General features: G+C 44.8%; 2 protein-coding genes across 3 annotated transcripts in view; one reads left to right on the plus strand and one right to left on the minus strand.

The window, feature by feature from the left end:
• LOC307077508 (actin-binding LIM protein 3-like) overlaps positions 1–6,959 on the minus strand; it is a gene marked incomplete at both ends in the record, with an annotated part of 36,617 nt that extends 29,658 nt beyond the window's left edge. The window contains 2 exons of the mRNA XM_079738939.1: positions 3,601–3,777; positions 6,941–6,959. Of these exons, the coding sequence (XP_079595065.1) occupies positions 3,601–3,777; positions 6,941–6,959 (196 nt within the window). The remainder of the gene's footprint in view (positions 1–3,600; positions 3,778–6,940) is intronic.
• An 8,869-nt stretch (positions 6,960–15,828) lies between these two features.
• Positions 15,829–23,112, plus strand: LOC307076500 (beta-2 adrenergic receptor-like). Of its 2 annotated transcripts, none has more exons than XM_079737529.1 (5): positions 15,829–15,874; positions 17,763–17,817; positions 18,974–19,127; positions 19,450–19,741; positions 20,639–23,112. In XM_079737529.1, the coding sequence occupies exons 3-5, from the start codon at positions 18,977–18,979 to the stop codon at positions 21,513–21,515; spliced, it is 1,320 nt and encodes a 439-aa protein (XP_079593655.1). In that variant the 5' UTR covers positions 15,829–15,874; positions 17,763–17,817; positions 18,974–18,976; the 3' UTR covers positions 21,516–23,112. The 2 variants fall into 2 exon arrangements, with proteins under 2 accessions (XP_079593655.1, XP_079593654.1); XM_079737528.1 differs by lacking the exon at positions 15,829–15,874 and adding an exon at positions 16,651–17,595 and having other exon boundaries at positions 20,639–23,111.
• Positions 23,113–25,776: the final 2,664 nt, after the last annotated feature.

A 25,776-nucleotide genomic window follows, 5' to 3' on the forward strand; every position in this document is an offset into this window, starting at 1 on the left:
ATGTGCCCCAGCACACATCATGATCAGCTAAACGTCTAGCTCAAGCTAGCGGACACAAGCACTAAAGTGAACACGTCTCACACTTTCAGCACAAAACGTACATTAGTCGCAAAGGTCAGACTTTAGTACACTCGGAAATGTTGAATATCATTATTTACTATGCGGTATATCTCCTGAGACTCTCTCTTTTCTCTTATAAACTTGACAGACTGGGGACCTGTGATGAGTAGTTAATCAAAGGTAGGGTCAAACGTTCTGAACAGGCCACTGTATGCTCTCGCCCACCGTGCAGATTCAGCAGTCATTCAGCAGATGTATAGCCATCGCAACGATAGAAATTAGGTAGAGGCTGACTATCTATCTCAGGAATAGTTTTAAGGTATCCATATATATATTAATGTTCCCTTTCCCTCCCTCTCCTTCGTTTTCTCTGTCGTGGTCTGTATTTATCTCTGTCAGAATCCGAAGCGACAAGAAGCTACAAGGGTGGACTAACACACAGCCGCGTTCATAGAGACACAAAATACACACACACACACACAGATACAAACACACACACACACACACACACACACACACACACACAGACACACAAACACGCTCACACATAGACGTACTGCTTTGTTGTGTTTCCTGCAGAGGCATAAACACAGGAAAAAGAGGTTGATAGAAAAAAAAGATGACAATAAAGATATTGAACAAGATAGATGCCAGAGCCCTAGCTGCAGGCCTCTTAAACACTACACACACACACACACACACACACACACACACACACACACACACACACACACACACACACACACACACACACAGTGCTTTAGTTTGTCCTTGAGGTCTCTATCAGGGCGGAACCAGAGCAGGTCCATTCATTACTGTTGGTTTAATACCAGGTGCAATAACAACACAGATTCCTTCCTCGTTGAGTGCCTGGATGTAGGCTAGTCCTGTCTCTGTGGCGGTGTGAAGGAAATGGGAGAGGAGAGAAGAGACAGGGAAGAGGAGAGGGGAGAGAGGAAGCGAGAGGAAAGAGGAGAGAGGAGGAGAGGGGAGAGGAAGAGAGGAGAGAGGAGGGGAGGGGAGAGAAGAGAGGAGACGGAGAGACGAGAGGAGAGAGAGGATAGAGGAGGGGCGTGAGGCCTAACTTAGTGGATGAACTCTGGCCGTAAACCTGGTTGTAGCTTTGAGGAGTGAGTCCCAAGAGATTTCATGAACATTACAGTCATTATTTCATTATCCACCACTGAACAGGCCCTTACATGTACTATGTATACAATATAGTGTATGTGTTTATCAAATTATTTCAGTGGACCTCTAGTTGGGCCTGTAGAACACACTTCCACTTCATGGTTGATTTATATCAGAACTAATGGAAAGAGGGGGACGGACTCAGACGGGGAGAGCCTTTATACACTCGTTCTTTGTTAAGTAAAACCTATTGTGCTTTTCATGGTGCATTTCCCAGCTGCTAATTATTACGGATGTGTGCTAAAATAAGGCCTTTAGCTTCAAGAGGTAGAATTCAGCTCCAATCAAGCGGATCCTATAAAACCAAACCGTTGTCCTTCCAGTGCAGGTGTGTCTGCCCTCTACAAGACGCACAAGCCGCACTTTCAAATTGAGCCACACTCTTTACTTTTGATTACTTTACCACTTCAGAGTGTTCTGCTCAACCAATCACTGTGAGGCACTAGGCAGAAGGAGCTGCAGTCAGAGCTGATTGTTATCTGCCATGTGTGACACCTCCTTGGTCCCAGTGCCACTGATGCACAGTGACGGCCCCCCGTCTCCATGTGTGGAGGGTTGAGTTGGAGGAGGACCGCCGACACGCCGTGTTTGAGCCTGAAGCTGACTGTTCCCAGGCAGGCAGGGGGACCATAATGGCAGTGAGATTCACCACGACCAGGGGCTCTGAACACTGAGCGGACGGTTAATAACAGGCGGGGGGGGGAACCGAGGGAGAGGGGGCAGGAACAGTGGAAGGATGAAATGAAAGGAGCAGAGGGCATCCATTGTATGAGGAGCGAGGGAGACAGCGAACGTGAGACTGGTTGATATCATCAGCATTGGTCTTCCTTTATCCCCAAACCCAGAGAGAGAGAGAGAGAGAGAGAAATAGAGAGAGACCAAGACAATCAGGTAAAATGTTGGCATGATCAGCCCAGATTTGGTTCCCGTCCATCTCATCAGCTGATGTCAGCTAATCTCTCGCTCCACTGGCTGACAGCCATGACACTAATTTGCCTGGGTCCCTTTTCCCCACCCTGATAATGCTTTACTACCTCAGACAACACTGCCCTATGTACCGTCTGTCATTATGCTCTTCATATCGAGAAACACTGAGAAAGCCAGCCTGAATCCAGTGATCAGTCAATTCTCCAGTATGATACGGGATCCTGCCTTCACTTAGTTTCTCATTGACCTCCCCTCAAAGACTGAGTGTGTGGTGTGTGTGTGTGTTTGTGTGTTGTGTGCGTCTTGTATGTGTGATATGTGCGTGTTGTATGTGCTTTGTGTGTATTGTGTGTGTGCTTTGTATTTGTTGTGTGTGTTGTGTACGTGTTGTGTGTGTTGTGTGTGCGTTGTGTTTGTGTTGTATGTGTGTTGTGTGTGTTGTATGTTTTGTATGTTTTGTGTGGGTTAGTTGTGAGTGTGCTGCGTGTGTGTGTGTGTGTGTGGGGGGGGGGGGGGCCAATGCATTGATTGACAGGTTTGAGTTTTTTTACTCATGTCTCGACGAGCTGAACGTAGAGCAACAGCAGGTGTTTTACTGAATTGTTTGTTCCAATGTGTGTGATCTGTGTGCGCGCATACATGTGTGTGTGTCTGGGAAAAGCTGCTGACAGAATCACAGTTGTGGCTGCTGACTGCAGACCTCTGGTGGTGTGTTTGACCACCTGCTCACTAGTGCAACACACAATACATTCATGCAGAGGAGCACACACACACACACACACACACACACACACACACACACACACACACACATACACACACTCACACAAACCCTCTCACACACACACACACATACACACATAAATGGACACAGACATTCATACACACACACATACAAATACACACAGAAGCACACACACACATACACACAATCACACCGACACAAACACAATTGCAAACAAACATCCACACACAACACACACAAAAATGCGCACAGACACACACAAATGCATACAGACATTCACACACACGCAAACACACAAACGCACACACAAAGATACACACACAAAGATCTATTGTCAGATCTACCAGATATATTACCAGATCTACCAAATATATTAACAGATCTATTACCAGATCTACCAAATATATTACCAGATATATTACCAGACCTACGAGATATATTTCCAGATCTATTATCAGATCTACCAAATACATTACCTAACACATAAGTACAATGCAGAGCCAACCACAATACGCTCCGAGAAGAATAGCTTCTATGTGATGTGTGTGTGTGTGTGCGTGTGTGTGTGTGTGTGTGTGTGTGTGTGTGTGTGTATGTAAATAATGTATGTGTGCGTGTGTGTGTTTGTGTGTGTGTAAATAATGTGTGTGTGTGTGTGTGTGTGTGTGTGTGCGTGGTACCTTGGCAGGTGAAACAGTGCACGTGGAAGTGGGAGTTCTTCACTCTCACCACCTCCCCCTGACAGCTCTTCCTGCAGCGCTCACACAGGATGGGGGAGGAGGGGGGGGCGCCCTGCTTGGTGCCAGGGCTGCCACTGGTCCCAGTCCCCCCATAGACCCCAGACTGGTACTGAAGCCCTGCAGACAGAAAGAGAGGAGAGGAGGGCAGAGGGGATGAGAGGGGAGGAGAGGAAAAGAGGAGAAAGAGGAGAAGAGGAGAGGAGGGGAGAGGGGAGAAGAGGAGAGGAAGGGAGAGAAGGAGAGGAGGGAAAAGGTGGAGGGCAGGAGGAAGAAAAAGAGGAAAGGGGTCAGAGGAGGGAAGAGGACAACAGAGGGAGAAGGGAGTAAAGGTGAAATAGAGGACAGAAGAAGGAAGGAGAAGAATGAGTGAATGAATGGAGATGGACGAATCATTTAGTTTTAATCATTGGACCGTGGGAGCCAAGAAGAAATAACCAAATTCACATTATCGAAGCATTCCGGAAATACAAAGGAAGAGGCAGTCTCTCTGTTCGTCTTTCAAAACTTGTGTTCCCATGTGTGCATGTTAATGTGTGTGTGTGTGTTGGTGTGTGTGTGTATGTGCGTGTGTCTGATGTTTCTGTGTCAAGTGAGATGCGTGACATAAGATGACATAAGTAAGTCTCTCTAACACGCCTACACACACACACACACACACACACACACACACACACACACACACACACACACACACAAACACACACACACACACACACAGAAGGAGACCTTCAGAATTAGGCTTAGTGGACGCTTGGTTTACGGCTCTCCTGGAGAGACTCGTCAGATGAACAGGATTAACACTGGTTCATTAGCAAGGACCTGACACGCCAAACCAACGCCAGAGAAGTAGCGCGGAGAGCCAACTTGCGTCGACTGTCTCTTGGCCAAAAAGTTGCACTGGAACGCTTCTGCGCCCGCCTGAGAAGAAATAACTCTCCCTACATGCAGGTGCTGGTGGTCTGTATTCCTCATCAATAAGGGACACCTGAAGACCTAGCACTGCGGATAAATACAAACATGAACCAAAGCAGCGTGTGCTTCAAACCCCCTTTCGGACGGTGTCGTGGACGAGCTACTTCTGATAGAGAATATGTGAAGGTGATGAAGGATCAGATGAGATGAACTGAAAAACTAGTTATATAGGCTCACTTCCGTTTATCTTCTCCCGCCTTGATTCGCTGAGGCTGACCAGCCAATCCGAGAGGTTTCTCTCACCGGCCCGGGTTCAACACGCTGAATCAACCCACTAGTGCCAGCGCTGCGGGGCCCCCAAGGGACCCCCAGGGGACCCACACGGTCAGACGGCCGAGGGCCCCGTGTCAGGGCCGTTAGGAGGAACAGAGCGACAAAGAAATCAAGAGAGAGAAAGAGAGGCGCCAGAGAGGATAGTTTTGATTTGTAAATATTCGTATGAATAGAAAAAGACATTCTGCCTAGTAACACAATGGTGCCACCAATGTGTGTTTGTGTGAGTGTATGTGTGTGTGTGTGTGTGTGTGTGTGTGTGTGTGTGTGTGTGTGTGTGTGTGTGTGTGTGTGTGTGTGTGTGTGTGTGTGTGTGTGAGTGAGTGTGTTGGCTTCAGTTATTCAGCCAGATGGCAGCACATGAACTGGCACTGAAGACAAGATACGAGCCACAGCTATCTGAACCACCTGTGTTTGTGTTTATGTGTATGTTTGTGTGTGTGTGTGTGTTTGTGTATGTCAGTGTGTGAGTGTGTTTGTCGGTGCCTGTTTGTGTTTATGTTGGTGTGTCTGTGTATGTGTGTCAGTCGGTATGTGTGTGTGTGTGTGTGTGTGTGTGTGTGTGTGTGTGTGTGTGTGTGTGAATGTGTGTGTCTGTGTGTGTGTGTGTGTGTGTGTGTGTGTGGGGGGGGGGGGGGGGGGGGATAGCATTTGTCCAAAATGTGTGTGTCTGTGTAATATCCTTTATTAGATTAGGCAGCAGGTGATGTAATCTCCCCCGTGCAGAGCCTCTGCTCCCGCCCCCATGAGGAGGTCAGAGGGCATGAGGGGGGCCGGCCTCGCTGGACAGTAGACACACGGTGCACCTGCCTGAGAGGCAGGTTCACCTTTGACACCCAATGGAACAAATGCTTCCTATCGGCCATTTTGGATTTAGACACTGGTTGTATTTCTAAATGTTCTATGGTAGCCTTTATAGTGTTGACCTCGAAAATTCAACATTATTCAGCCATTTTAACATTTTGAATCACAACGTTACAGTAACCACATGACCTATAAAAATCTGCCTGTACCATATTGACTTTCTCTGATTTAAAGCGTTGCCCATTTCCCTTTTAGGCAGCTTAGGGTCCCTGTGTTGAATGATACTGTGGACAAACAGACAAGCAGCTTAAAGCCCACGGGAGTGGCGTGTGTGTGTGTGTGTGTGTGTGTGTGTGTGTGTGTGTGTGTGTGTGTGTGTGTGTGTGTGTGTGTTTGTGTGTGTGTGTGTGGGGGGGGGGGGGGGGGGGGGGGAGGTGTCTGGCGGGGCAGACAAAACATTAATCCCCCTTTACATGGGAGATATTTGGGGTTAACTGTGATGTCCGCGCCGGGCCCCCTGCTATGCTGACGCAATGGTAATCGCATTGAAGAGTCGTCCGACCAAAGCTATTCTTAGCCGAGACCGAGACATCATTTCTGTTTTCCTGATTATCTTTCGGTAAAGACTAAAGAAGAGGTTTCCGTTGAGTCTAGTTTTTCAGGAAGAAGCAACGCACTACTTGCGTGAACTGAATCACGGCCCACAGTATGTTAAGTTGTGAGACAGACAGCCATGGTCTAATTGTACCATGTGCATGGAGGAACACGTCTGAGCATCAGCATGGGACAGAACATTATTTGAATTGAACATCCATGCAGTTTGCGGGGGAAACAGTTTTGCAGATCGAGTCAAACATAAATCTCGAGTAATCCATGTGGTCGAACGACAATATCCATAAATATAATTGTATAGGCCCACCATGTCTTTCAAGACTACATGTTTTCAAGTTAAAAAACATTTAGGGCAAAGTAAGAATGAAAACAACAATCTAAAAAGTGTCCACAACCCAACAGTAGGCCTACTGACATGAGAGTCAAGACATCACACAGCACCATGTGTCTGATGTAGGACTAGGAGGTGATAGGATTTCAGAGCAGTAGATCAACCTCCTGAAGGTATGATGTACTGCTCGAGGTTAAGCGGTTATGGATTGTGATGATTAAGGATCAACTATCCGAAATGGAGAATGAATGACAGCAAAGGCGTGCGCGTGCAGGCTTGTGGTCTTACCGTGTGTCGCTCCGCTCATGATCCCGCAGACTCTAAACAAGTTCAACTCAGCCAAGTTGATGACTTGCACTTTGATGTTCCTCCGGAGTCACAGCACGAAGATCATTTAATTCAGCGGACCCCCGGAACCATGCTGACCCCCGCTGAGCGCCGCTGCTCACTCTGTCCCGGTAGAAGATAAGCTCTAGGATGAGCCCTCTGAGGGGCACGGTCCTCCCTCTCCGCTCTGTGTTTTCGGGGTGCCGCTCTGTGTTTTCGGGGTGCCGCGGGTAGACCCTGGCTCGCTAGGGTTCCCTGGTCTGCTGCTCCTCTGCAGGACGCGCCGGTGGACCACGAGCACGCGGCGGCTCAGCTCCCCGCCCTCTGCAATGACAGCCGCGTGCAGATTTGACTAAATCCGGATTTGGACCCCCACGGTGACCGAAGAAGGACCCATCCTCACCTCCGCTGTCTCACCGCCCCCATGTGACTTGCGATCCCCTCAGTTGGGATAAAAGACGCATGGCAACACACACATCCCGTCCGCGTGCAGGGTGAAGAAGGAGAGCCTCCGCGTGAGGACGAGTCGCTGACTCCCTGAGACTCCCTCCCTGCAGCTAACGGGCGCGCGAGCAGCAGCAGGCCTGGAGCGCCACTGAGCATCTCCACCGTCTACCTCCGTCTGAGACGTGGTGCCATGGGCGTGTGTCATATGCAAACTCCCTCCATCCTAGCCGTCCTGTTGTGCAGCGGCTCAATGGCTCGCGTCTTGCGCTCTGCTCCACTTGACTGAGAAAAGGGCGCTTATATTTTGGCTATAGCCCCTTCATCATCATCACTCTAAAGTCGACACTTTACAGACCGTAAGGGAAAAGTTGATCAATGTTTGTGTGCACCGTCAGTATGAGCCATACACCACCATGGAAGTTAGTGAAGTGGTCTTGACAACCGTGCTACAGACGACGCCCAGCTGGGGGCGCTGTTTGCCTGAGAACCCAGAGAACAAGGTTCACGACTCTCGTCTCCTTTTGGGTCGGGCTGCAGGTCCTTGTGATATCCAAAGACAACCTTGTGGTGGTCTAGACAGACAATACTGGCAGGATGTCCTCAAAGTCCAATGTATCCAAATAATGCATTGTGTGCTTTACAATAACCCCCCTAAAAGAGAACAAATGGCAGCTCTCTGAATGAATTAATCGGTTCCACTTTACAGTAAGGGTACCGTACAATAATGATCCACTAATTATCGGTAGTGGCTGCAGTTATAAGCTTTATCTAACTATGAACCAAGGATAACTACACAAATGGTGTAGTTATCATTAACTCATGCTGTCTAAAATATTAGGGTGAGGATTTACCCTCAACCTTACATAGTGTGTACATTATTACCGGTTTTTTTTCAATTGCTTGAACACATTTTGCAAAACTTGGCTCAATGTGTCAAAACTCAACACACAAGCAAATAAGACACAACACTGAGAAATATACCATTCACATCTATGTCAAATTGAAACTCTTTTATCGAAACCTAACAATCCTTTGACAAAATGTTACTCTGACGACAAAATGATACACACTTGTATCATATACCAAGGGCGTAGGAACCGGGGGGGACGGAGGGGACGTGTCCCCTCCAATATTGGAGACAGGCGCATTTGTCCCACCTAAAAATTATGCCGGGGGGAGAAAAATATTTTATTTTATTTTGAAAGCGCAACACAGCGTCTTGTCACCGCTTCTTATTCTAAAAAACTGGATGATTGAGCGTGCAATTAAAGAATTGATTTAATATTTATCAGTTCATTACTGCCATTCAAAATGTGTTTTCCTTTACATTTACAAATGTATCTTTTTAGTAGAATAAAATATATTTGTGAATTCTTTCAGTGTAGTTAATTTATGACATATTTCTGTTCAAACCATTAACGGATCTGTCAGGTTTCACCCCCATATGTCCCCAATGTTAAACTCATTCCTACGCCCCTGTCATATACACTATCAGATCAGCAGCAACACACTAGTCTACTTTATATAAAACATTGCAGTTTTCCATATTCACTGTTTTTATTCATTTCCACAGAAGACACGTTTTCACAACAACCAAAAAATCCAATAATCAATACTGTACATTGCAGTACAGTACTTTACAGTGCAGTAAATTCAATTTACAGTTTTTTTCAATTGCTTGAACACATTTTGCAAAACTTGTCTCATTGTGTCAAAACTCAACACACAAGCAAATAAGACACAACACTGAGAAATATACCATTCACATCTATGTCAAATTGAAACTCTTTTATCGAAACCTAACAATCCTTTGTCAAAATGTCACTCTGATGACAAAATGATACACACTTGTATCATATGAATACACTTTCAGATCAGCAGCAACATCCTAGTCTATTTTATATAAAACATTGCAGTTTTCCATATTCACTGTTTTTATTCAGTTCCACAGAAGGCACGTTTTCACAACAACCAAAACATCTTATACTCAATACTGTACATTTCAGTACAGTACTTTACAGTTCAGTAAATTCAGTTTCAGCAAAAATATAACAAAAATTAACCAAAAATACACAACTGTACTGTAAACACAGAAAAACATGGCAATTGTGCGTTGGTTGGCTTATGGATCCTCGCCTTGTGTGCCGAATCCGTCCATGGATTGACCTTGCCTCAATGTCTCCGCAGGCCCGTTCCATTGCCTGCAGAAGAGGCATGCGGGCATGTGGTTGGTGGTTGAATCCAGCCTCATCAATGTAAATAAATTCATGAGGCTGTGCAGCTCCATCCATCTCCAAGATGCTATGTAACAAATATCTGTCCTGTTCAGCTGCATCATGAAGTGCATCTAGAAGTGTGATGATATGTTGGGTATTGTAGGGACCTATTTTTGCATGATGGTGCAGTTACCCTCAAAGGCCTATTGAGGCACACAGTGATATATTTCACCCGCGCTGCCCCGGGACGTGCACAATTGCCCTTTGGCCTTTTTGTAGCTGGCTGATAGGTGTTCAGTTTTGTGAGGAACTGTTTTCAGGTGTGTATTTAAGTATTTTCCATTAACCAATGTGTTTTGTATTTTGAATAGATGTGTTATCCGAATGGTACAATGAGATTTCATTTTTGAATTAAGTGTCTTATGTATGAAATAGTGTGTAGATTGCAGGTGCAAGTGTGTTGCAGAAAGGGGCAAGCGTGTTGCACAATTGCAGCTAAAGTGCAAAGCAGCGCTTTTGTTTAAGGTATGGTTACATGTGTTTAAGGTATAGTAACAAAAAGTTCTACTACTTTGGTCTAAGCATGTGTAGGGTTCAAGCAATTGGCAAAAACTGTAAATGAACAGTTAACATGATCAACATTATCTTACGTATTTTTTGTTTTATTTTTGCTTTAACTGAATTTACTGCACTGTAAAGTATCATACTGCAATGTACAGTATATTGAGTATTTGATTTGTTGGTTGTTGTGAAAACGTGCCTTCTGTGGAACTGAATAAAAACAGTGAATATGAAAGACTGCAGTGTTTTATATAAAGTAGACTAGTGTGTTGCTGCTGATCTGAAAGTGCATTTTGTCATCAGTGACATTTTGACAAAGGATTGTTAGGTTTTCGATAGCAGAGTTTCAATTTGACATAGATGTGAATGGTATATTTCCAATTGTTGTGTCTTATTTGCTTGTATGTTGAGTTTTGACATAAGACAAGTTTTGCAAAACATGCTCAAGCAAGGGAAAAAACTGTAACTAACATGAACACCATTATCTGTTACCATGAACACCATTATCTTAGTTAACAAGAACACCATTATCTTACTTCCGTGAACACCATTATCTTGGTTAACATAAACACAATTATCTTAGTTAAAATAAACACAATCATCTTAGTTAACATGAACACCATTAGTCAATGATTAGTCGTTAATTAACAGTTTAATTCAATTTAAATGAGTGAAAGGATTTCAATAATTGAACTAACTGCCAGATGATTTTCCTTGCACTCCCTTATGTGTGTGAATGAGTATCTGTGTGTGTGTGTGTGTGTGTGTGTGTGTGTGTGTGTGTGTGTGTGTGCTTGCGTGTGTGTGTGTGTGTGTGTGTGTGTGTGTGTGAATGTCTGTGTGTGTGTGTGTGTTTGGGTGTGAACTGTTCGGGATGGTGCGTGGGTGTATGTGTAGCTCGTTAATCCTGTTGCTATCAGCTCTTTAGATGGAAAGATAATCCCATGAGAACACAGTATTACACCTGAATGACAGTTACTCTTATACGCTACAGGGGAACATTATTCAATTCCATTCCTTTGTATTTGACATAAACAAATCCAACAGGAATTATTGATGGGTTTGTACTTGTGTGTCTGTGTGTGTGTCTGTGTGTTCTTTTGTGGTAAGCAAATATGCAAATATACGTGTTTGTGTTTATGTGTGTGTGTGTGTGTGTGTGTGTGTGTGTGTGTGTGTGTGTTTGTCAATGCGAGCAGACATCTATTTGTGTGTATGTATGGTTATGTGTTTGAGTGTGAGTGTGTGCGTGTGTTTGTGAGTGCATGGTGAATGTGTTCAAAGCCAGTGGAAAAGCACATCACACCGTGTGTTACGGCACTAAAAACCAATGAAGCACAAAGAAGGGCCAAGATGGCAGCCGCCAAAAGAACCACTGTCGTCTGCACCAGACTTTTGCAGCTCGACAGGAATGTGAACTTGTGTGTTTCTGCTGTGACATCCACTTTGGCTCAGTTTCTGAGAAACATGTCCCTTCGGAGTGGTAGGAACAGAAGGGACCTACATGTGAAAATGAAAAAACAAATGACTCAATTCCATTATTGCTGGAAAGCTGTCACATGCAGAATAACGAGGTAGGTCTTTGTGTCAGAGAGTTTTACCGTAGGTGAAGGGTGTCTTTGAACGCAGTGTCTGTCTTCATATGCACACACGTGTATCTGTGGTGTCTCTCTTTGTCCAACCCTAGCGAGGGGAAAGACAAACAGCCACTTCCTTTATGGTCACTGGAAAACCATGACTCAGTTTGAGCTGCGCGGGCCGCAGCTGAACATTGAAAGATTTGTCCTTGAATCTCGTCGTAACCATGGAGATAAGATAGTGCACTCTGTTCATCTATCAGTGTATTAATAAGTGAAATGTGTGGTTGTTTAAAGGGGACATCTCATACCACCAGGTGTGAGTGTGATTAGTCATTACAAGCAGGTTTGAAAATGTGCAGCATTGTGACATCACAGGTTGGGGTGTCCATCTATCCGGCACACATCTAGATGGACACATCCACCTGTGATGTCACAATGCTGCACATTTTGAAAACGGCTTGTAATGGCTAATCACACTCACACCTGCTGGTATGAGATGTCCCCTTTAAAGAGAAAGGTTGTACTCAATTCCTCTTTTATTCACCTCTCAGTTTCGCTGCGTAAACTGCAATATGTTTGAGTTAGCTGGGTGCTTATTCTCCACTATCATAACCTTTAACAAGGCTGTGATATCCTTTTACAAAGGATTCAATAGGTGGTATACAGATGGCGTGTGAATCTCATGGGATGAAATAGAGATCAAATAACTATGCAATATGTGCTGAATGTCAGAAAGGATGTGTTTATCTTCACATCTCAAATCTCTAAAACCACAGTCCTTGCCCTTCCCTTACCTTTTATCAAGCAAACACACACACACACACACACACACACAAATTTAATCGGTGGTGAGGTTCAGCCTCTTTTCTCCACAACTTAACTTTTTTGTTTGATCGTGGTAACAGGTTCGAAGAAATACGAGCAGGCAGAGTTGTCGTTCTCTCAGCGGGAGATCGTTTTATTTGCTTTTAACGGAAAACACAAATACTCAAACTATAACAAAAGGTCCTTTCAGAGTCGTCCCTTTGTGGATTCAGGTATGTTCCACTCGCTCTGGATCTCGGTGGTCCGTTCGCTCCTGGGTTTTCCATCCTCACTACAACACAAAGCAGGCACATAAGTACACACTCCCTGATTGGCCTGAGTGCGGACACCTGCTCGCAATCAGGTCCAATCCCCCCAGCCGATCCCGTGCGCTCCCAACCTGCCCATACTCCCCCTGCAGGCCAGACGTCGCACGTCCCCCACAATCGTGTTAAGAGTTTTTGGGAGGTTTTAGATCGATTTGATCGATTTCACACATGAACGAAGAGCTTTGGTGCCACCTCCGTAGGCGGGCTATAGTGCAACTGAACTCCATTTCGGTGAACACAAACTATGAAACATTGCCGTTGCTATGCAACCTTGACTGGGAGAGTCGTGACGTCCTAAATCTGCGCAGATCTGCGTTAGCATAATCCTTCTTTATAATAGTTAACTACTTTAACGGCACCGACAATCCAATACCCCAGTGGAAACTAGATGAAAAAAGTGTGCAGTTCAAAATGTGACGCGGCTTTTGCTTCTTTTCCACCTACAGAGTTTGTTATGCATGATCATTCAAAAATGCCATGTTATTTCCCATAGATGACCGAGGGAACCGGGAGCCCTGGAGGCGGGACTTATTCTTCAGAGGCCGATGTATTACTGCTGAGGAGACCTAGCACTCACGGATTGGCGCTCAATCAAATGGGCTCATGTCCTGATAGAAAACAATCAGAGACCAGCCCAATGAATATCATATTTAAAGCACCTCATCATATTTGATTGTGCGTATTTCTACTTTGTCTCCACCTACCAAAGCAAGTGTGATTGGAATAAAAGAAAGGCCAAGATGTATGTTTTGTTCTTCGGTGATGTACTGCAGACAGCATTAAGCACTTTATGTAAAATCGGAACATTGAAAGATTTGTCCTTGAATGTTCCTGTTCATCTATCAGTGTATCGGCCCATAGATCTGCTGTGCCAGTGCATTGAGCAAGTGAAAGACTGGATGTGCGGAAAATTCCTTCAACTAAATGAGGACAAAACAGAGATAATTGTATTCGGTGCTAAAACGAAAAGGCTTAAAGTAACCCAACACCTTCACTCTCTGTGCCTGAAAACCTCAATCAAAGCCAGAAATCTAGGGGTTATCATGGGTTCAGATTTACATTTCGACAGTCACATCAAATCAGTTGCAAAATCTGCATATTATCACCTTCAAAATGTAGCAAGACTTAGAGGGCTCATGTCCACCGAAGACTTACAAAACTTGTACATGCCTTTATCACTAGTAAGCTTGATTACTGCAATGGTCTCCTTACAGGTCTCCCAAAACAAACTCTAAGGAAGCTTCAGCTTGTTCAGAATGCTGCTGCTAGAGTACTAACAAAGACCAAAAAATGTGAACATATTACACCAATTCTTAAATCGTTACATTGGCTTCCTGTAGGTCAGAGAATTGATTTTAAAATCATGTTGCTAACCTATAAAGCCCTACATGGTTTAGGCCCAAAATATTTAACTGATATGCTTCCACTACATAAGCCTTCTAGACCACTAAGATCTTCTGAGACCAATCTGTTAATTATCCCCAGAGTAAACATGAAACATGGGAAAGCAGGATTTAGCTACTATGCAACAAATAGCTGGAATAAACTCCCTGAGGATTTAAGACTTGCCCAACTCTGAGCACCTTTAAAACAAGACTGAAGACTATTATGTGTGCTTTAGCCTTCTGCTAAATCTTAAACACATTGCACTTTCTAAAAAGCTTTTTTAACTTTGCCTTTGTTTTCTATTTTATTACTAAAATGCCTTTTTAACTTTCTATTTTACTCATTTCGTTGCATATGTTTTCTTTTACTTATCTATTATTTTATTTTATTGCATGACAACGTTTATATGTGAAGCACTTTGAGTCTACCTTGTGTATGAAAAGTGCTTTATAAATAAAGTTGCCTTGCCTTGCCTATTAATAAGTTAATGTGTGGTTGTTTAAGCAGAAAGGTTGTGCTCAATTCCTCTTTTATTCACCTCTCAGTTACGCTGCGTAAACTTATCCAATCCTGCCATACGTTTGAGTTATCTGGGTGCTTATTCTCCGCTATCATAACCTTTAACAAGGCTGTGATTTCCCTTTACAAAGAATTCAATAGGTGGTCTACAGATGGCGTGTGATTCTCATAGGAAGAAATAGAGAGATCAAATAATTATGCAACGTGGGTGCTGACTGTCAGGAAGGATGTGTTTATCTTCACAAACACACACACGCACACACACACACTCATCCACTCACACACACACACACACACACACACACACAGACAGACAGACAGACAGACAGACAGACAGACAGACAGACAGACAGACAGACAGACAGACACACACACACACACACACACAAACACTCCCACACACCACACACACACAAACACTCTCACACACACAAACACACATACACTCACACACATACACACACAAGCACTCACACACACACACAAACACACACAGACATACACACATACACACAATACGACAAAATCGACCCCTCCCATCCGAAATAGAACAGCCCTTTCCTTTCCTTTTGCAGGTTTACACACAGACTCATTGACACGCACACAATCACACACACTCACACACGCACATGCACTACAACTAATAGTACCTCTTTCCCTCACACAAACACACACACACACACACACACACACACACACACACACACACACACACCGACACTGCAGACATTGCACATTACTTCAACCCCCCCCACATCCACCTCCCCTCACTATTGGCTCCACCGACACACGCACGCACACACCCAAAATAACCCCCTCCCTCTAACCTTTTCACCCACACACACATTCACAAACAGCAGCAAACACACTCTCTTCGCAGCATGAATGAGGGCTCCATTGTGCGACGGTTGAAAAGTGTGGCGGTGCACGCTCTCACGCCCCCCCAGACGCCCCCCGACGCCCCCCCCCCCGGCCCAGAACCTGAATCTCCGGTCCTACCACCGACTCTACGATCGTCACTTCTTGGAGAGAGAGCCGTGGCGGCAGGCTGAGGTAGGAGACAGCTCTTCTAAACACACAGCCAGGAGCAGCTCCGGCTGACCACTAGCTTTACTGCTCATCTGACCGCACAATGATGTTGTTGTCGCCGGACGGCTACCTGACCGTACCGCCGGACATCAGCCTGAGATGTACCTGGAACATCACAATTCATTCATGCCTCGCTTGTGTTCTTGCACGTGTGTGTGCGCTTATGTGTTTGTGTGCACTTATGTGTGTATAAGTGTGTGTTGTTTATTCAAGTTCAAGTTCTTTATTTGTCAAATGCAGAACAAAAACAAGGAACCATTGCTGTCTTTTCAACTTGTGTGTTCCAAGCTGTCCTCAGTAATGCAAGAGACACACGTCAAATGTAAAAGTAGAAAGTATTATCAAAGAAGTAACAAGAGTATTGATAAAAGGATATAAAAAACCCACTATAAATAGTGTGTGTGCACATGAAGGCGTGTGTATGCCAAGTGCATGCGTGGGTGTATGTGTGTGTTTGGGTTTGTGTCCGTGTGCACGTTTGGGCTGTGGGCAGAGATATAAGAGAGATGTTCTCCATTATATATCTCTTATCATTGTTATGGAGATATATCCTTCCTTATTAAGACAAAAGGATAATGGGTTAGGCAGAATGAATACAGTTGTTGTTTTTGTTTAGAGCTATGATGGCATGTTAAGTCAAATGAGAATGTCAAGTATGTGTGTGGGTGGGTGTGTGTGTGTCTATTTGTGTGTGTGTGTGTGTGTGTGTGTGTGTGTGTGTGTGTGTGTGTGTGTGTGTGTGTGTGTGCGCGCGCGCGTGTGCGTGCGTGCATGTGTGTGTATTATCCTCTGTTATTTAAGTGATTCAAACATTACATAATATGACAACCAACCAAAGAAACCTCAATTGATTGATTCTTTAATTCAGATGTCAATTTACATCCACATAATTTACATTCAGTTTACATTCCAGATCCAAACATGATCCATGCAGTTAATGGAATGTACTTCTTATGCATATTATTCAAAATTATATATACAAGCCAAGTGTAGGCCCCTGTTTCCAGCTGTACTGAATGTTCAAGGTGTTATAAAGAACAGCATAACTAAACAGTCTCCAAATAACCTCAAATGTCCTCCCAAGCAGGTTTCTAATATGAGATCCCTTTTCACTGTAGAGGTGTTACACACACATGCACACACACACACACACACACACACACACACACACACACACACACACACACACACACACACACACACACACACACAGAAGGCTCGAGCCTCCGTATTGGATACTGTCTATCTGTGATGTCATCTGGGAAAGGCCTATAAGAAGGACCTATTGCTCAACAGCTCATAAAGGGCGAGCACAGTGCTGAAAGAACATGTCTGAGTTTGTGTGTGTGTGCGTGTGTGTGTCTGTGGCTGTGAGTGTGTGTGCACGTGTGTTTGCGTGTGTGTTTCTGCGTGTGTTTGAAGAAAAGTCCCCACGCCTGACTCTGTGATCTGGAGCTAGCAGAACGGGAGCCGTGACCGATGGGGTTGGAGGACCTGCGGGGCTCTCCTCAGACAACCCTGGAGGAGGCAGGGAGAGAGACGTTGCAGGGTTCCTTCACAGCAGAGCGGGTGGAAGTAGGGTCGTAGTGGAGACCATCCGTATGTTGCCGGACCTCTAACATGCATGCTCAGTGTGTTTCCTGGAGGTGGATGCAGAGTTCACAGGATTGCAGTGCAAAGCAAACGTGTGTGTTCATTTCTGTGCTTTTCGAAAGCTGATATTTCTCAGGGAATATATATAGAATAGTAATAGGGACTAATAGTAGTGTGTGTTTATTGTATGACTGTATCTGGGTCTGTGTGTTTTGTTTGTATGTGTTTGTATGTGTTTGTGTGTGCCTTGTTTTTACAGAATTCATTGAAGGAAGAAGCTAGAGATGTGAGATTGAATTCCCACTACATTTGCAGTGAGTACGGCCAAGTGATTAACAACAGTATGTGTTGTTGCTCTCTCACTCACTCTCCCTTCCTCTCTCTTTCTCACTCTTTCTTCCTCTATCTCTCTCTCTCCCCTGCTCTCTTGTTCTCTTTTCCTCTATCTCTCTCTCTCTCCCTCCCTTGCTCTCTCTCTCTCTCTCTCTCTCTCTCTCTCTCTCTTGCTCTCTCAGTTTCTCTTCCACTATCTATGTTTTGAGCGCATTTCATTTTTGATTATTTTGCATTTAATTTGCATTGCTTAGTGCCATTGGCAATACTAGAACACAAACAATTGGCACAACAATAAACACACACACACACACACAAAAACACACACACACACACACACACACAAACACACACACAGACAGGGTTTTCATTTCATTTTTAAATGGCAGTCATTCTGCTTATGATTTGCATGTTTAACATGTCCATTGTCGTAATGTGTGTACTTGTCTGGATTCTAAGAGCCCCACTCAACCCTGCTCTGTTTAAAGCTTCTTTATTTAAGCCCCATCTTAGCATACCATGATGAAATTAAAGTGTTTCTGGTTGGTTGCTAGTTGTAATTTCTAACTAGGTTTGTTTTCATCTTGTTTTTGTCCATGTTCATTATGTAACAGTAACAGTAATGCCACAGTTGTTACCTTAACCTCATCAAGAGACGAGGGGAAAAGCCACGCCTACGGGTTCAGCAAACACAAACAATACTTTTCCTCTCTGGTTGTTAAAGGTGCTGTCATTGAGTTCAAAGGGTTGTAAAGAACGGGGTGAGAGGAGAGTGTGGAGGAAGCTAAACAATAAAAGAACCATCCCTTCCATCAGTGCTCTCTCGTTAACCCTTCAGGCACTTTTGAAGGACAGACCTAATTGAGTCCCAGGAACAATCAGGGAAGAGACACCCTGAATGGTCAGAAATGAGCCAGGAGCCGTCTCAAATCGAGATAGTCTCACACTGAGGCAGTCAACTCAACAATATTTTCACATTGCATTACATTCACTAATAGCCAGTAATAGACGGATGGCTATGGCACTTAACTAATTAATAATTATTGTAACAAATTACAATATTAGCCCTTAAGTCTAACCTACAGCACCTTTAAATCGATTTGTTGCTCTCTTTGATGTTGTGTTTTATAATGACAGGTGATGGAGAGTACTTCTGCTTTACCTTTGACCTACCAATCACAATACACCAATTCCTCCCATCGTAACGGGTCCGGACCACCAAATTACACAGAGGCAGAGATAGTTCTACTGGGAGCCATCTTGTCAGTTCTGGTGCTGGCCATAGTCCTTGGTATGTCGACCTGTTGACTAAAATTGCCATTTTACATGTGTAATGACACATTTTGTCACCCTAGTTTTACGTACCAGGACACGGGTAGAAGACTAAACTAGTGAAGTCCGGTCCCTGTGCCCTGGTACAAGGAGCTGACCCACAGTGTTTAGGGACACCTGGGTCTGTCCTACGATGAGCCTCTGTTAAAAGGGTCTATTGTACCATATCAGCGTACTGTATCAATGTCCAAAACAGTAATGAGGAACTGTTTTCAGTAGAACTATTTCCTTGAAGTGAAAACTCTCCGCATAGTGATCGATGCTCGTCCTCGACCCTCCAGGGAACGTGTTGGTGATCACGGCCATCCTGCGCTTCCAGCGGCTGCAGACCATCACCAACCTGTTCATCGCCTCACTGGCGGTGGCCGACCTCATCATGGGCGTGGTGGTGGTACCCTTCGGCTCCAGCTACGTCCTGCTGGGCGTCTGGCGCTTCGGCACCCTGTTCTGCGAGCTGTGGACGGCGTCCGACGTGCTGTGCGTGACGGCCAGCATCGGGACGCTGTGCGTGATCGCTCTGGACCGCTACCTGGCCATCACCTCGCCCCTGCGCTACCCCATGCTGCTCACCAGGTGAGCCTTGTGTTTGTGTGGTCCGACCAAAAGCACGTGTAGTTCCCTGAAGGGCCTATAGGGCGCGTGGCAATGGATGCTTTTCTTCTTCTTTGGGTTTGGTCCCAGGTGGCAGGTTCAGCTCCATATGATGTATTTTAGCATTTTATCTGCTGGTTGCAGAAATGGTAATCGACTGCCCTCTCCATGGCCGGCCATGGATAGATAATATGTAGAGACAGAACACAAATATATTAACCATAAGCGCTGTCATGACTGATCTCCTTTGCTGATCTCCTTCGCTTCGCTTTTTACTTGCTTTAAAGCACTTTACTTGGTGAAGCTTGGAAGGGTCAGTGAAGCTGGTCGGTGTTGTTTCTACCTGGTGAAGCTGGGTTTGTTAGTGTTTCTGCTTCTACCTGGTGAAGCTGGATAGTTGGTGTTTCTAAATGGTTAAGGTAGGAAGGTGGTGTTTCTAACTGGTGAACCTGGGAAGGTGTTTTTTCTACCTGGCGAAACTTGGTAGGAGCTGTTTCTACTTGGTGAAGCTGTTTAGGTGGTGTTTCTGTCTGTTGAAGCTGCATAAGTGGTGTTTCTGCAAACCCCAGGCCTCGCTGTGGTCTTCCTGGGCAATTCATCTGCCGTCTGTTTGATCTCTCAGAAGGCCGCTGGTGTTGTTTACCCTGCGGGTCACGTCTGGGGTCGCCTTTACAAATAAAGCGCAGGAGAAGTTACATTTTTCAATGAAGGAAACTTCTTTGCAAACATCCGTTTGTCGTCGTTTCCGAAACACTCTCAGTGCACTACTGCGGTTAAAGGGTGCCTTGACGTGGCTGGTGTCAATGTGTCATGTTCATGTTGATGCTGACCAGTGGTTTTGTGCTGTGCTTATCTATCCTCCCCGTCCTGGGGGGGCAGGCGCCGGGCCCTGGGCGTGGTGCTGGCTGTCTGGGTGGTGGCCTTCCTTATCTCCTTCCTGCCCATCCACATGGAGTGGTGGGTCTCGGAGGAGCCCGAGGCCAAGCGCTGCCTCCTGGACCCCAGCTGCTGCGACTTCAACACCAACATGGCGTACGCCGTCTCCTCCTCCATGGTGTCCTTCTACCTGCCCTTGCTGGTCATGATCTTCACGTACGCGAGGGTCTTCCAGGAGGCCCGCAGACAGCTGGCCCAGATCCGGGGCCGGCAGCAGCGCTTCAGCCACCTGCGCCGCGTCTCCACCGCCGCGGAGTCTCTGCGGAAGGCCGCCGCCGTGGAGTCCAGCAGGAGGGAGGAGGTAGAGGAAGAGGAAGAGGAAGAGGAAGAGGAGGAGGAGGAGGAGGAGGAGGAGGAGGAAGGGGAGGAGGGGGAGGAGGAGGAACATGTGAGAAACACGTGCGAGTGGCAGGCAAGGGCCAGAGGAGAAGGGGTGAAGGAAGGAGGGGGAAAGGTACTCATGAACGGACGTGGCGGACACGGAGAGGCGTTGCCCTACAAAATAGACAAAGGCGGGGCTAAGATTCTGGCCCCGAGACGCCATAAGTTCTCACTGAAGGAACACAAGGCAGTGAAGACTCTGGGGATTATAATGGGCACCTTCACGCTTTGCTGGCTGCCCTTCTTCATCCTCAACATCCTCATGACCTTCCTGCACCTGGGGAACGTGTGGATCCCCTACAGGCTCCTCAACTGGCTGGGCTACTCCAACTCAGCCTTCAACCCCCTCATCTACTGCCGCAGTGCCGACTTCAGGCACGCCTTCCAGGAGATCCTGTGCCTCAGGCGGGGGAGGAGGGGCGTCGCTGTGCGGAGGTGATTGGACGGCTGAGAGAGGGGTGAAGGGGTTCAGTGGCGGCTGTCGTCCCCTGCACCTCTAGTAGGAGAGAAGAGCGAAAGACTGTGACAACGCAACCCTGTTGAGGACAAACTGAGAACACTATAGGTGATGTACCAGGGTCTCTGATTGGCTGGGATGCCAGCAGCTGAACCAGCTGTAAGAACAAGGGGTCAATGGGGTTAATTTGACGGTTTGGAATACAAATGCGTTGTGCAACTGGACAGGTAGCAGGAAGCTCAGGTCTGAAGCCACATAGAACGGACAAAAGTATCCAGAGAAAGTACAAATCAGCTCAATATGCTACGATATATGCATTTAATATGATAGTGATATATTTGAAAATGTCATTTAGACAGACATTTGAAAAAATGGGGTTGGTAGTTTCGATTTTAAAAGCACTGGACCTGATGAATGAAGTCAGGTATTGAGCCTATAGTCATTACCCCCGCGGGGAGGAGCCTCATCACTGCTGGTATGTTGTGTTAAGCTGGAACCCCCCCGTTTCTATTAAGCTCTGATTCTGAGATTACATGAATGACACAAACCAGACAATTTACAGGAGCGCAGTCGTAGTTCGCCATCTTTGGGTTTATTTCTCAAGCCGTTTTCTCTGATCACATGACGTACAGACAGCACTCTGATATGCTTGGAATATTTTGCTACTTCCGTTCGAATTTGTTTGGCTTGAATTTTCTGACTTGTATTTTCACCACTTGAATATGAGTGATCATATTTTGAATATCTGAAACTTGATTTTAAATAAGTTAACATTGAAAAATATATGTTGGAAATTGTGTTTTTGAAATGGAAAAACTTGAAAGGCCATATTCTAATTTCAAAGAGGTGAATCAACCTTGTTTTCAAAGTATAATTATTCAATGCTATGAATTCAAAGGTGATTACATTTACATAAACAAATGCAATGGCTTTTAAAATTCTAAACATTTTCTATGCTTCCAAACTTTGAATACATTGTTCCCAGTTACATTGTTCAGTCATTACCATAACTATTTGTCCTTAGTGTTAAAAGAGTTATGATGCAGTCCATGAGTAAACCACGCTCAACCGTCCCCTGATGTTTTTTTATACATATTGCGCTGCCTTGACTTTCATATTCCCCTGAATGTCCATATCCTGAATCTTAGGCTCTGCATAGCATTCAGGCTATCTGTGACAATGACCCACTGTCATATTTACAGTACTGAATGGTTCGATATAAACAAGATGAACTTAAACTAAACTGTGCTGCTGCAGCAGATATGGTGTAGAAATCCATCCAGACATTCAGTTACACACAAGCTTTCCAATGACTACACAATTAGTGTCTGAGTGCCCAACCCACAAAATGACTTAAGCAGCACATAGTATGTGAGAGCATTTGTGGTACCAGAGCCTGGTAAATGTTTAACCCGTGGTTTATTCAGAGGCACGAGGTAAAGGAGCTTGCCCTCTGGAGATTGTTCATGAAGCATCTGCTGAAATCCAGGCACAATTCAGTCTATTGGTGTGGGAGGAATGGTTGATAAGCCAAACCTACAGGGTCTGATTTATCTCAGACCCATACAACTTCACAAAGTGTTGACCACTGTATTACATTTACAATTGGGTCATTTAGCAGTTGCTTTTATTCCAAGCAACTTACAACCATTCATACACACATTCTCACACCGACGGCGGAGTCATGTAGTCCAATGAGGTACTGATGAGAGCTTGAATATCATGTGGTCTAAATAAGGCAGGCAAAATTATATTTATAGAGTTTTGTCTTAACTGTGATCTTAAAAAAGGCTTCACACACCCTAAACTATCCACAATTAAAAGATATTTGAGTGTGGGAATCAAGGTTCAGCACTTCAATGCATAGTATTCAAAGGTTGTACATGTGTTCTATTGTTTAAATACCAGTGTGATTCATGCACCTTCAAAGCTTTAAAAACGTTTTTACACAACGTTTATTTATTTCAGTTATGTTTAAACAAGACCCGAGCAATAGGTGAGCAGGAAAAGGCCCTAGGGCTAAATGAATGGCTGTTTATCACGTGAGCTACACAAGAGCTTGTTTGTTACAGCGGAAATATTTGCACAGTCCATCATCATCATCTCTGTTAGTTATTTATATTCAAATGTATGATGAGTGTATATAGATAGGCAGGCAAATAAGGCATAGAGGACAGGAGTTGACTGGAAGCTGAATACTGCAGCAGAAGGTGGAGGTTTACCCTGTATACTGTGGTGCAGCTGAAGGGTGGAGGTTTACTCTGTATACTGTGGTGCAGCTGAAGGGTGGAGGTTTACCCTGTATACTGTGGTGCAGCTGAAGGGTGGAGGTTTACCCTGTATACTGTGGTGCAGCTGAAGGGTGGAGGTTTACCCTGTATACTGTGGTGCAGCTGAAGGGTGGAGGTTGGCTCTCTGAATGCTGCAGTGTAGATGAAGGGTGGAGGTTTACCCTGTTTTTAGGTGTATTTGTCATCGTACGACATAAATGCTCCACGTCTTGCAACAAAAACATACATTTCCTGTGCGTGTGTGTGTGTGTACTATCAAGGTCAGGAAAAACCGGACCAGTAGCTCGACCTCACAGCTGTTAGGGAGGGAATTGTTACACATGTGCACACACACTTGTGTGCACACTGTAATTATACAGCAACAGTAAAGTCAAAGTATTTCTTTGAAATGGTGAATAAATATGAGGAAAATAATCTCTAAGGTCTCTCTAAGGCATGGATCTTCAAAGTCCGGACCAAACCACAAATTATACTTTCCATATTAATTATTTGTATTATCTGCGAGACATTGCAGTGACCAAAAAATCTCAGCTTTCTTTAATGCAAGCACTGAGTAGCACTCCGAACGTCAACTCTCAATTAGCCCAACACAATGGGTCAACCCATCGATGAGCATGATTCGTCTGTGATTCGTCCACTTTGCTTTGGTCCACTCACAGTCAGCGACGGTTTGAAAGGTCAGATTGACATTGACATTGCACAAGTGAACTAGTTTTGTAAAGACAGTTTTGTCAACAGTTAGTTAGATACGTAAGCAGTTGATTTTCAATAGGCTATCAAAATATTGAACAAGATAACAAAAATGGCATGTTCAAAGAGCAAAAGAATAGTTGACAGTGAAAATCGTCAATTCAAAGATGAATGGACCGAAAAATATGCGTTCATCCTTCCCCCAATGAGCACAAAACCGATCTGCCTCCTATGCCAAGAAACGGCAGCTATTGTGAAGAGTGGCAATATAAAACACCACTATGAAACAAAGCACACTTATTTTGAAGCATCCTAGCCTCAAAATTCAGAGCTAAAAACAGCTTAAATCAATGGGATGAAACTGTCCTATGAGTCTGCAAGCAGAATTCTTGTTGGATTAACGACGAGAGAAGAAGCAACTGAGGCCTCACTCAGAGTAGCGTGGGTTTTAGGTAAACGCAAAAAAACATTTTCAGACGCAGAAATAATTAAAGAATGTATGACCGAAGTGATGGGAAGTTTGAGGTGAAACAGAAAGAAAAAGTTATCAATAAAATCAAGCAAATTCCCCTCTGACAGCTACAAGAAGAACATAAATACTGGCTAATGATTTTATGAAACAGCTGAGTGATGGAATGAAACATGCACAGTGCATTGCATTAGCAGTGGATGAGTAATGACACCACTGACAATGCTCAGTTGCTGGTGTTTGTGAGGTATTATGATGAGGCAAAAGGGGAGTTTGTGGAAGATGTTTTGGGCCTAACAAACCTCAGTGGGCACACAAGGGGGGAAGACATTTATGAGGCAGTAATGGAAATGCTGAATGAAAGAGGGATTGATTTGAAGAAAGTGGTGTCAATTGCGACTGATAGAGCTCCAGCCATGATGGGGAGAGAGGGGGCTGGTTCAGCGCCTGAATAATCCCCACCCTGACCTGATATCATACCACTGCATAATCCACCAGTCTGTCCTTTGTGCAAGTCTTGGAGAAACGTACTCTGATATGATGACAGCAACAACAGTGATTCATCAACTTCTTGAAAGCATCTTCTGCCCTGCAGAAGATTGTTTGCTTCGCACATTCCTGACACAGATCAATGCAACTTTTGATGATTTGCTCCTGCACAACAATGTGAGATGGCTGAGCAAAGGCAAGGTCCTGGAGCATTTTTGGGCCTGGAAAGAGATGCAAGTGTTTCTATCAGAGCAAAAGATTGTAAAGGCGAAAGAGTTCATGGACTTCATTCAAAATGAAGAAA

This window comes from Pollachius pollachius (genome assembly GCF_949987615.1).
Source record: "Pollachius pollachius genome assembly, chromosome: 6".
NCBI classification, from domain to species: domain Eukaryota; kingdom Metazoa; phylum Chordata; class Actinopteri; order Gadiformes; family Gadidae; genus Pollachius; species Pollachius pollachius.